We start from the raw sequence: 12,574 nt of genomic DNA, 5'->3' as shown, positions 1-12,574 counted from the left end.
TTAGCACAGCTTAGTGCTGAGGGAGCTGAGCACAAGCAGGCATCAGAATGTTACACGTTAGGCTGTGTAATGAGTCCTGAAGCTCTTAGATATCCATTCCTTTGGTACCTGCTCTCTTTTGCCAGTGTAGAAAAGTCATGCAGAAATGTAGTGGAGCATAGCTATATTTTTTCCATATTGTTTGTACTACTTTTAATAGGTGACAACAATGGTGTTGGATTCCCTTCTGTAAGTACAGTGGATGGTTTCTCATATACTACAGGTTTCTTACAAAATGGTCCTTGTGCTTCACCTTGATTAATGCATCCAGAAAACCATCACTGGAGTCTCACTGTGAAAAGACATGTAAGAGTAGTGAGATATCTGCTTGATAGAAATAAATATTTTTTGGCTTATATTTGTTGTTTAAAACATAAATACAAGTTCTGACATTTATTTGGAATCTATATTTTGCCTCTAGGGTAAGTTTCAGTATCACAGTAGACACATAATCTTTCGTAAAATAGCACATGGTGTAAACTGACTTTACTGTGTGAAAGAGGAAGCCATTACTCTATTAAGCTGGGCTTTGTAATACAGTAGGACTCGAATCTAAGATGCTTAAACCTAAGAGAAAGCTTTTTATTTGCTGCACTCAGCATGTAGATGGATAGACTTGTGAAGAGGGTCACCATTACGTGTGCACTGAAATGATTGCCTCGTAAGAATTTTAGTTTTAGACATAGGATTCAGAATAGACTTAGGAAGTGAACTACATGGACTTCTCTGTTGAGTTACTCTGTGAGTTACTATTTCAGTTTGTAATATGAAAAGTGGTAATTTTAAGGCAGAAGCTGTTGAAGAACCTAGCGCTGCCTCTCAGACTGCAATTTTTTGGATTGCAGATTTCTGATCTTTACTATGAAACTGGACTCCATCCTTCATACAGACCTTGGATGTTGATGTTGACTAATTTTTGTAGCCTTGAAACTCACTATTCTGCTTTTTTTTCTGACAGTGTTAGGATTTTAAAGTTGTTCCATTATAGCTCAAATTTTTTGCCTTTTTGGACTTGGTATTTGTAATACTTCCCTTTGGTCTTAGATTACCAATTAGAATTTAGATGTAAAAAGTGAAAATCCAAGAAAAGTTCATATCTCTCTTTGAGAATGTGATGGAATTGCATTTCATAGAATCATAGAATGGCCTGTCTTGGAAGGAACCTAAAGATCAGTTAGTTTCACCCCACTGTGATCAGGGGCAGGGACACCTCCCACTAGAGCAGGTTGCTCCAAGCCCCATCCAACCTGGCCTTGAACACTGCTGGGGATGGGGCATCCTCAGGTTCTCTGGGCAACCTGTTCCAGTGCATCAGCACCCTCACATTAAAGAATTTCATCATAATGTCTGCTTTAAGTCTCCCCTCTTTCAGTTTGAAGTCATTGTCCCTTGTCCTGTCACTACACGCCTTTGTAAAAATGCCACTCTTTCTGCCTGCGTTGATCTTCAAATTCTAGGTTGCTGATAGAGTCATGTGTTTATACAGAAGAAGTTGGTTGTTCTCATACTAACCAAATTTTTCACTAAACAATTTGTGTTTAATAATTTTTAAGATTTTTTTTGCTCTTATCCAAAGATACTTGGACCACAGAATTCTGGAAGTATTACATTAAATTGACATGAATCTAAAACAAAACACCAGCAAGAGAAGTTTCACCCAGTTTTCTGTCTTAGGAAGGTCTTCTTTCTTACCTAAAAAATAATTGTTCAACCTTCTCTTATATTTGAATAAACAAAGTCTTTAGGCTAGGATAATTAAAAGAATATTTCTCAGTTTTTCAAAGATGTGTTAAGTTTAACAGAAAATTGTACCAAACTCCTTTTGAGTTGGAGTCCACTGATAAGCAAAACTTTTGTTTTTAAATTTATTTAATCAATTACATCTGGGTTCTTAGAATTTTTGAAGCTGAAAAATTCCACAAGCACACTTAAAAATGAGGAGGTTTTGAGGATGTCATAGACCCAAATTCTATAGGTAAGTGTGTTTTGGTAACAGCAATCTACTGAATATTTTAAGGTAAAAGGTGGAGGTGTTCATTAAGATCTAAGACTTGATTTGTTGGATTTAGTTTTTCGAGAAATATGTCTGTATAGCCATGTGGACAGAGACAGTAAGGGTTTTATTAGAAAAAAAGATAAATTTACCATAAAAATACTTTAAAGTATTTTATTTAAAATAAGTATCACAGCATGGCAATTTCTAGGGATCTCTTTTGGAAGAAGAAAAGAGTAGAAAAATAACCTCAAAGCAAATAAAGAATAATAATTTTCATATATTGGTCATGCTAAAGTCAACAGCAGAACCTGCATGACATAGTGGAGCAGGTTTTGATGTAATCTGTGATGGAGTCAATTTAAATGGAGTTATGTTTTAAAGTACTCAGTATTTCATTTTTTTACAGAAGAAAATAAAAAGTAGTGATACAATAAGAAGTCAGTAATTAGTGACATTTCTCTAATTCTTACAGGTCAGCAGCAGGAGCTGGACTCAAGGATATAAAGGTCCTTTTGAAGTTAAATAATTCTATGAACATTTAACAGGTGTAGACTTTTTAAATTACCAGGAATGTGAATTGAAATTGTTGTAACAGATTAAAGTTGTTGACTCTTTTTTGAGTTACTAATATCGTTCTAAAACTTGTGTTTCACGTGGAGCTCTTTTTTTACTTGCATCTGAGAAATCAGTAAGATGTGTGTGTCAAGTTGGTAGGTGTATTTCTCTTTTGTAAAAACAGTAAAATTCAAATAATAAAATAAATTCCAGAACCTGAGTGCAACTACATTTCCCTTATCTACTGACGCTGTTTCTGTCTTCTTGGTTTTGTTGGATTTTTTTCATTTTTGTATAATGCTCAGGTTTTGTTCAAACAACAATGAAGTCCAGTTTTCTTTAAAGCATTCTTTTGATTGCATGGCTTGTCACTTCTCATTTTCTTGTTTTTCTTTTTGTTTTTTCTCTGTGTGTTCATGAGCTAATGGTTATAAACAGGCATTTTACTGATCATAGATGGTAATGACATCTGTTTGCAAATACATATGGCCTAAACTATGCAAAATGAGGAACAGAATGTATTTAAGGAACAGTCAGCAAAAGCACAGGCAACTTTTACTGTCTGACAAATCTCTTATACTTACTGTATGAAGAGTTGAGGTTTTTCTAAAGAAAGTGGTCAATATCTTTAATTTTTAATTTATTTGTTGAAATAATTAGTTTATCTTAGGCTTTATGAAAAGCATATTTTGCATAAATAAAATGTCTGTGCCCATTTGTCTGTTTCTGAGAAATACTAAGCTTACTAAGGTGCTTGATTGATTTTAATCAACTTTGGATGACTTCACTTCTTGATTGGCATGAATTCGGAGATTTATTTACTTAACCTTTTTTTTACACTGCTTTTTGTAATTTTTGTCAGTATTCCTGACTTTTTTTATGTAGGGAACACCAGTATTTGAGAACACAGTGCCACGTGATGATTGTACCAAATTTTATGTTCTCTATTGAAATGGGTATTTGTCTTAAGAATATGCGCAAACAGTTGCAAGCAAGTGATGTTGTCAGGATCTTGTTAATAAGGGATAAAATAAAACTTCTAGTTAGTCTTAAGAGCATGTCTTCTGGATCAGGTTTGTTGATTGAAGAGCTTACTGCTTGCCAGCTGCTCGTCATTGCTGTCAGAACACCTCTGGCAATAGAGTTTCATGAGTTTCCCCTCATCAGTGCAGTCCAAGGTAAGCTCAAGCCACTTCCATTGACTTTTAAACTACCCACCCTCAGTTATGCAATCAGTTAGGGAGGCTGTTTACATCATTACTTCTCCAGCAATGACACTGAGGAGTTAACCTCCAGCTACCTGGATGCATTGGCCATGTGGGAGTTCTATCATCTTTCTCTGGCACAGCTGTTAAAGGATGAATATCTGTCCCCAGCCTTATGGCACTGAGGAGGAGGTTTGAGCTAAAGCATTTCACTTTGTGATTGCCATAAGGTGACCCAATAGGCATATTGCTGCTGCTTACACTAAGAAAGAAAATTTTGCCCAGTGGTTGTAGGGTGGGGTGTGATCACACCTGGTAATGAAAGCTCAACTGACCAGGAGTCAGTTGTCAAGCCATGCTAACTTGACCACTCTTGGTCATGTATACATGAGTCTGCTACTGAATATCAGGGTTATAACTTACAGGAGCTGCTAGCACTGAAATGTGTCCTCTCTGAAAAGGTTTGGTAGCTAGGTAAGTTGATCACTGTGCGGCAGCCTTGTATTGTGCCAAGGAATTGCTGCACGTGGGTTGATAGCTAGGAAAGCTATCAGTTCAACAGTTTAACAGAATTCAACAGTTTAACAAAATAAAGTACCAGCCTTGAGCAACACTGTGAGCTAGAGTCTATTTTTTCCTTTAGGTTTTCAGTTTGACCCCAACACTTGTGCTCTTTAAGGATGTTATGGATACAAGTTTTAGATTTACAGTAAATAAGTACTTTTCTGAGGCAGTTCTTAACTAACAATATGTTTAGTTCTAGAATATGCAGTTGAGGTTTTTTTATTCGGCCAGTGATACTTAAAACTTGAAGTTTCACTAGAAACAAGTTCAGAAGCTGCAGTATTTTGTCAAGAAATTTAATAGCATGTGACATACAAAATACTCTCTAATAAGTTACTGCAGAAGAAATGTCCATATAAAACAGCCATTCTTAAGAACATAAATTTAGATTTAGAAAATAGGGTGGTGGTCTAAAAACGTTTCCTTAATATTTTGAGACCTGGTTTTGATTATGCATTCATGGGTAATTTAGGAGAGCAGAAATATTTGCAGCTTTTACATGTTTCTGTAATATTGTTAATATGTTTCTCTAGGCAGTTTTAAGTAAATGGTGTGTTACGCATCTGATTTTTTGTTAACACTGTAGTATACCTCTACTGTCATTTTCTAGATATTTCAACAGCCGCCTTTAAGTGAGCTAGAGGACTGTATTACAGTACAAGAATCTGAAATGGAGCTTTTACAGAAAAAATTGAAGGAAGGGGATCCTAACCTAGCAGAGCATAATTTGTGCACTGCAGATACTCTGGAAAGCAACAATATAAGGACTGGAAGAAAGCACGAGGTAGGGTAGTTTTATTGTCTGGTGTATTTGTGTGTAAGTCAGGCTGGTGAAGCCAAACGTTTTTGCTCAAGGGCCCAGATAATAATTTTAATATCTGTTGACGCTGCTTATAATTCTGGAAGCTTGTTTGAATAGTTCCTGTGTTATCTGCCAAAGACTTGTTAAAATAGCTGTTGGGAGTAGAAGGTTTTACCTTATTAAATACTGAATAAGGGATTCTTAATTAAATGAACTATTTGCAGGATAAATTCTTTGTAGGTTTGCTAAAATGAATATTTATCAGATATTTTGTCGTGTTTGTTAGAATGACCACTGTAAGGAAAGTGAGACAAATATAAATGGTTATTATTATGATTTTTTAAATGAAAAATAGTTTTTCCCAAATTCTCGATTTCTGGAGTGGAATATAGTATTTTTTCTAGGATGAATGACAACAATATCCTTTGAAATTTATACTTTCGGCTTTGTATGGTGCTGAATTGCCTCTTTTGTGGAGTCTCACTGTTTGATTTAGGCATTAAATAACAATAACAGCACCTATGAGCTATAGTAAATGAGTGACACTTGTAAATAATTCCATTATTTAAATGGATCTATTAAATTAGCTGAAATCATGATGCTTTTCATTGTGTTCAGACTCTTCCTCATCTATTTTTTATTGTGATTGTATGGAGTATTAGAAACTGTTAACAAGGTTGCAAAGATGAATGTGATTCTGAATGGTATAAATAATGCACTAGTGTGGACCATCTTGTCCACTTCCTCTGAAATCTTCTAGTTTATCCAAATATGGTATCTCGTCACATTTTCTTTAAAAAATGTGTAGCTTGTTCTTTCTTAATGATCTGTACTGTATGTTAGTTTTGGGAAAAGACACGCTTTAGAACATTTCTTCAGGAGCATGTGGTAGGCATTTCTGTGAAAATGTGCTTAAGAAAAAACTAAATGCTACACCGGCAGTATAGACTGAAGAACAGAGGGTGAGAAACAGCCTGACAAACATGAAGGTCAAGAAGGAGGAGAGGGAGGGTTTGCCTCATGTGCTGGAAACAGGTATTTCTCTACAGCCCAGGGAGAGGATCACTGTGGAGCTGATGTCAATAAAATAGCTTGTGGAGGAGCCCAGAGCAAGTGGATATTTGCTCATAGAAGCCACAGCTTGTGGAGGGGAGTAGATACTGGAGCAGGTTCCTCTCTTAAATGAACTGTGGTCCATGGAAGATCCGCTCTGGAATAAGTTTATCCTGGAGGACTCCAGCCTGTGAGGCCCTGTGCCAGAGTGGGAGGAAAGTGTGAGGAGGAAAGAATAGCCCAAAGGGAGCTGTTAAGCATTTATTGTAAACCTTCTGCCTGCATGGCTCAGCAGGTGGTAAAAGAGTCAGGAGCTATGGAATGAAGTTATGCCTGGGAAGCTGGGAGCTTCTTTTGGGTAGGGAAGACAGTGTTAATTAATTTTTTTTTTCTTTATTTCTTACAACCTAAATATATTCTAAGTGGCAATAGCTTAAATAAATTTCCTTCAAGTTGAGTCAGCCCATGATGCTGAGTGGTAAACCCAACAGCTTTATCATCCTATTTTCTCCTGTCCTAGTTGGGAAGGAAACTGGGAGAGCAGTTGAGTGGGTGTTTGACCCCTTGCCAAGGTTAGCCCCCACAATGTCTTTTTCTGTTTCCTCAGGGGAAAGTAAATGAGACTGCTGTGTTTGTCATGAACTGTGTCAAAATAAAGCAATTACACTGCCTTCCTTTAGTAAAACGAAATACAAATTTTAAAGCCTATTGTACAAAATCTCTTCCTGTTTTGATATGTAGGTCTGAGTTACGCTCTTTAAATAGTCAAGGCTGTTTGATATGTCCACTTTTTCACAAGAGCACACAAGTCTCTAAAACTTTTGGGAACTCAGTTGTTTAACTCCTTTGTAGGTAAGGCAACACAGTAAGTGAAATTGTGGAAATACTGTGGATTTTCTAAATGGAGAAGGTAGTATTGCTGTGCTAGTACTTTACCCTTTTTCCTTTCAGTATCTTCTCATTCCCTTGTTTTTCAGCCTTTTATGACAAAATCAGAAGTCATTAGCACATGACTTCACAGAAAGAGTAGGTGGGATATTCAATATTTGTTTTAAAAAGATGATCCTTTTGACTTTACAAAGACTATTGTGCTGCCCTTCATTCCCCCATATATACATTCCCAGAATACAAAGAACAAATAAGCATGGAATCACTTCTGATCAGAATGATACTGCATTGATGACTTACTGCTCTAAAAAGGTTTCAAAGGCTTTGAAAGAAGGAATAGTTAGAAAGGTGTTGAAAAGAAGAGCCTGGTACAAACAGAAACTTGGCACTGCTGCGGTAAATTGAGATTTATGACCACCCGACTGCATGCTTCTGGCTGTGTTTACATATGCAAGAGCATAGATACATCTATAGCCTTGTGTTGGTTTCTTTTCTTTATGAATTACAGAAATCCACATCTCTTGCCTACAGCTGTACTGAGGAATAGAAACAACTTATTCTTTGAGAGGCATTTCAAAGCTTCGTTAAACTTGGTCGTGATGTCCTGTTTCATGATATTGTTAAGTGTGTATTTAGAGGCAGTTGTAACAATCATGGTCTCGTCTATGTGAAAAGTGGTGTAGCTGTGTGCTGTTGTGTTTGAAGACTTAGGAGTCAGTGGCTTGACCTTCCTAGAGCTCTTCTTGGAGCTTAAACTGTGTGAGCAATATATGATTTCTGTTAGCTGATTAAACTGACATTCATATGTCGGCTGGCTAATTCAGTAGGGTTTTGTGGTTTTCTTGTAGCTAAGCTTTCCCATGATATGGTGCATGGGAGTTAGAATTGCCTTTTGTTCATGTACATTCTATACCATTCTTCTAGGTCTGTAGTGTCAAGACACTGAAAGACATGTGTTAACTTGCAGTGCTACTAAAGTTCCTGTCGAAACATAGTGAATCAAGATTTTAGCATTTGTCTTTCTAAAAACCCCCACATCTATCTGGTCAGTCTTGGTTTCAGCCTCAACAATGTTTCTGTTTCTTCAATTGACAAAAACATTACGATTTCTGCCCACTGTCCTCTGAGCTGTATCTTGGCAGTCATTGATATCAAGCCTGTAAAGAAAAAGCGCTCCTAAGACTTTTCAGGAGGAGTTCTGACTTCCCTACTTTGGTTTGGGTTTTGGGGTTTTTTTGTTGGCGGGGTTCTTTTTTTTTTTTTTTTTTGTTAATTATTTTATGGTTTTCATTGTTTTTGTTTTATTTGGCCTGTTTTGGCACTTTATTCAACATGAAACCTTGAATTGTTGAATTCAAGAACATGGCTATTTGCAGTTTTGTCCCATGATGTCTTTCATTGTGCAGACAGGTAATAGAAGGTTGTCTAGAAATAGGCATATTTTCTTTTTTGCTTGTGTGCTTCCATTATCAGTTAATGTGTGTCCCATCCACTTACCTGCTCTTTCTTTATGCTAAATCTTCTATCACAAAATTTCATATCTATTATATAATAGAAACTCTGTTCATTTCTGGTTTTCTGCTATTTAGTTTAGTCTTCAGTAAAAGTGTTTAAAGAACATTCAATGAAAAATATTCTGCTCTGGATTCCTTTCCTGACTTGGATTAACAATATTCACTAATATAAAATTGGAGGGTTTTTTTTACTCCTAAAAATGTAGAAAATTTTTGAAACATTACATTTTGAAACATTATATACATTTCTGTATATATCTTATAGAGGTATGACAAAATTTTTCTGTAGAATATGAGGACTGAATAAAAAATTTAATGTTTATATTTGACAGGAGCAAGAACAGTAAAGTTTGCACTTGTGAGAAGATTTTTACAGATGCCATCTTTCAAACTGAGTTTTGCAGCAGCCCCAGGCAATCCAATTATAGTGTATTTTACTACACAGTCTCCTTTGTCTTGACAGAACTCTTTACCTCCTTAGCAAAGATTGTGTTCAAACTACCTATGTGCAACTGTAAAGCCCAGATCCGGTGTCCTTTCTCCACAGACCTTTAGTCTGATCACTAAAAAGGTGAAAGTTATAGAATACATATCACCAATCCCATCCATTGTCACAGTTAATCATTTCCATATCCATAAGTAGTTAAAGGTTTTCTCATTTTTTTTCACATACCTTGGCTCTAGCACATTCCCAGGTAGCTATATATAAACTCTGAGTGTGTGTATAATATATATATCTATCTATATATATGTATAAAAAATTCTTATATACTTGTATCTGATCAGCTGAGACTAGACTAGCAAGACAGTGAATTTTATCTTTTTTGGTATTTTTTTTCTCTTTTCTCTGTTCCTTCTCAGGTTTTCTCTACCTATTAATTCTTAAGAGCCTCGTGCTGGTTGATCTCCTCCTTTTCCTTTGTTGTCCTTCACTTTGGCAGCAAGCAGAGTGCTTTGACCTTCTATATCTGATTTCAGAGAAACTGTGTATATTTCAGATTTTCTCTATACCAGCATAAAGTTTACCTAGAGGCAATTATTGAAAAATAATGCAAAGTACAGTCATACATAATATGAATGTATATAATGATTAAGGAATATAGAGGATAGGAAGTTTGGGTTTTGGTTGCTTTTTTTTTAAAGCTCTTCATTTTATTTACAAAATTGGGGACTTTGAAGATGATTATATTTTTTATTATTTGGATTTTAAATGTACTAAAAGCTTTTCCAGACGTTAGTTCTGGTTTGGTTTGGTTTTGGTTTTTTTTTGAGGGGGGGGTTGTTTTGGTTTGGTTTATTCTTGGGGTTTTTTTTTGGTTTTGGGTTGTTTTGTTTTTTGGGTTGTTGGGTTTTTTTGTTTGTTTGGATTGGTTTTGGTTTTGGTTGGGGTTTTTTTGTGAGAGTGTAACACTTTTTCTAATAAATTTTGCTTGGTTGTTTGTTGGACTTTCTTATGTCTGTTTCAGGTATGCGTCATAAGCAAAAGAATCCTTAAATCAAATGACAAAACCACATTGGAAATATTCACATTCATAAATATAAATATAATTATAAATATAATTATAAATATAATTATAAATATAAATATGAGATGCTACTGTTCTCTGATATTTTGTGACAGATTTTTATTCTTCTTTTTGGAAACCCATACTATTTAAAATTAAAATGTGGTATATGATGTCTTATAAATATTTCATGCTGGAAGGTAGTAGTCAAAGAAAAAAATGTCAGTTGCTAATTAAGATACTCTTCAAAATTAAATTAATTTAATGGACTAGTGAAAATATTGATATCTACAGTATTGAAGAAGAATTTATCCCTAATTTCTTTTATTGTTGATCAGTGTTTTCGCAGAGAAATTGGCATAATGCAGCAAGAATAATCACAATTTACCTAAGTTTCTGTTTGACTTTATGTGTTGGCACAACAGTATTTTGCCTGATTGGCATTAAGTGTGTGTTGGTATTTCACTGTTCTTCACCCAAGTTATTCCAAAAATCTGAAAGTCTAATTTTATGAGGCCTTTCTTTCTCTGCCATAAGGAGATATGACATAGAGTGAACAAGAAAGCTGCCCAGTTTAAGTGTTAGTTTCACATACTCTTTCTCCAGATTGCTGTATGAAGCTGTACATAATATAAACACATATTCTTGTCTCTAGTTAGTCACATTATAGTTAATGACCATATGGTCATTATGGTATAAGATCTACTGTCTGTTGTATTTATATTCCTCAAGCATATTGTTCCTTCAACTTCACAGTGTGTTAAACTATTTCAAAGGGAAAAAAATCCTTTCCCTCTTGTTTCTGGTTGTCCTATCAAGTGTAACCTTGGACCCTTATAGAGCAATTAGACCAGCCTCTATCCCCTCCTTTGTAATGAGGTTTCTTGCATTTCTGAGTCTATAACCCTTTAGTCTTCCCTAATGGGACATCATTATTCTGAAAGAAACAATGTAAATGTAAATGAATATTCTCATTAACGAGTCACAGAGAAACCTTTAGTGGTAGCGCTGTGGTAATTCTGCTTGTTATTTCTCTGGTATTCCATGCAGATTTTTTTTTTTTATAATTCATTATTAGTATTCAAAATTACTTCTTCTTTAATTCTGCATGTCTTTCATAATCCGGTGTTCCAACTAGTTCAACCATGTCCTTGTTTTATTCTCCAGAAACCACCTGTGAAACGTTCAAGGTCTCTGTCCCCAAAGAGCTCTTTTAGAGAGTCAGAGGAACTAAAGAAGCTTAAAATAGCTGAAAGGAAGATTGAAAACTTAGAGAAGACACTACAGCTAAAGGTGAACATTAAATAAAAATAAATAAAAAGCCTGCTAGCTATAAGCTTGCATAGATAAAGATATACCAAAACAAACAGACATTTTAAAAATTAAAAATACACATATTTTTATGCACTGTAAGTCTCTTTGGATCAGAGAGCACTCTCCATTAGTTTACGTTTTTGCTTTACAGTGTGAGTAATATTGCAGTCCTGTGGAAGCTTAATTGAGCTGTCATCAATAGCACATACTTGTTAAATACATTTTCAAAGTTTGTGTTTGGGTATATATATTCTGAGAAATTTATGTGTTCATATGAAGTAAATCAGAAAGTAGAAGCACTGAAAGTACAAAGACTTTTATGTACAATAAAGCCACACTTTAAAATGCTGAAGTCAGTAACTTAAAAAAGACCCCTGGAAATTATGTAAGTTGTGGGTCCATTAGTTGCTGGTCTAAAAGATGCTGTTTAAAAAAACAATAACAATCCCCCTCACTCCACCCCTTCATAGAAAATCTTAATTGAGCTTGTTTTGCAATTGCTCATTTTGTCCCAGTTTCGCAGATTTTTGTAGCTGTGTTTTTGTTGGTTTGGTATTTTGCTACAGAGATACAGTAACTTTTGAACAAACTGTTGGTTTAAAATTGCACCTCTGAATGCAAAAATGCAAACCCTAGTCATATTTTCTTAAACACTTAAAATTCATCTTCTTCTTTATTCTCCTCACTTTCCTCCCTCTCCTCCTTCTCTTTTTTGTGTTGCTTATTGTTGTTCAGTTATGTAATTTGAAAGATATTTTCAAGTATGTGTAGCCTAAAGGAGAATTCGTTGTATTAAACATCCTATAATAAAGTTATGTAAGTGAAAAAATTGGAAGCTTTACCAACCATAGTGATAAGTTAATTTTAGAAAAACTGTAAGTGGGAAGTATATTTCAGCAAAATGTCACAGTTCATCCATCTATGTACATGGGAGAATTTAAAGCATTATCTTAACACATGTAGAGTATATGAACAGGAGAGGTTATTTAGACTTCAAATTCAGTCTTCCAGGTTGTCTTGTTCCTGGGAGACAGAAAATTAATTTTGTTTTGTTTTTTCCCTCTGTTGAGAATTCTAAGGCATGTCCCACCAGCTAAACCTGAGAATTGGCCTTTGGGAGGCTTTCTGTTCATTACTCT

General features: G+C 35.1%; 1 protein-coding gene across 1 annotated transcript in view; it reads left to right on the top strand.

The window, feature by feature from the left end:
- The window catches only part of CNTLN (centlein), a 174,571-nt gene that overhangs the window by 60,722 nt on the left and 101,275 nt on the right, over positions 1–12,574 (top strand). Inside the window, 2 exon segments of the mRNA XM_054289514.1 lie at positions 4,970–5,143; positions 11,289–11,349. Of these exon segments, the coding sequence (XP_054145489.1) occupies positions 4,970–5,143; positions 11,289–11,349 (235 nt within the window).

This window comes from Melozone crissalis, unplaced genomic scaffold (genome assembly GCF_028551555.1).
Source record: "Melozone crissalis strain CALT ecotype California unplaced genomic scaffold, PUWL_Pcris_2 ptg000005l_1, whole genome shotgun sequence".
NCBI lineage: Eukaryota > Metazoa > Chordata > Aves > Passeriformes > Passerellidae > Melozone > Melozone crissalis.
The sequence above is the reverse complement of the archived record's forward strand: the minus strand, read 5'-3'. Positions and strand labels throughout refer to the sequence as shown.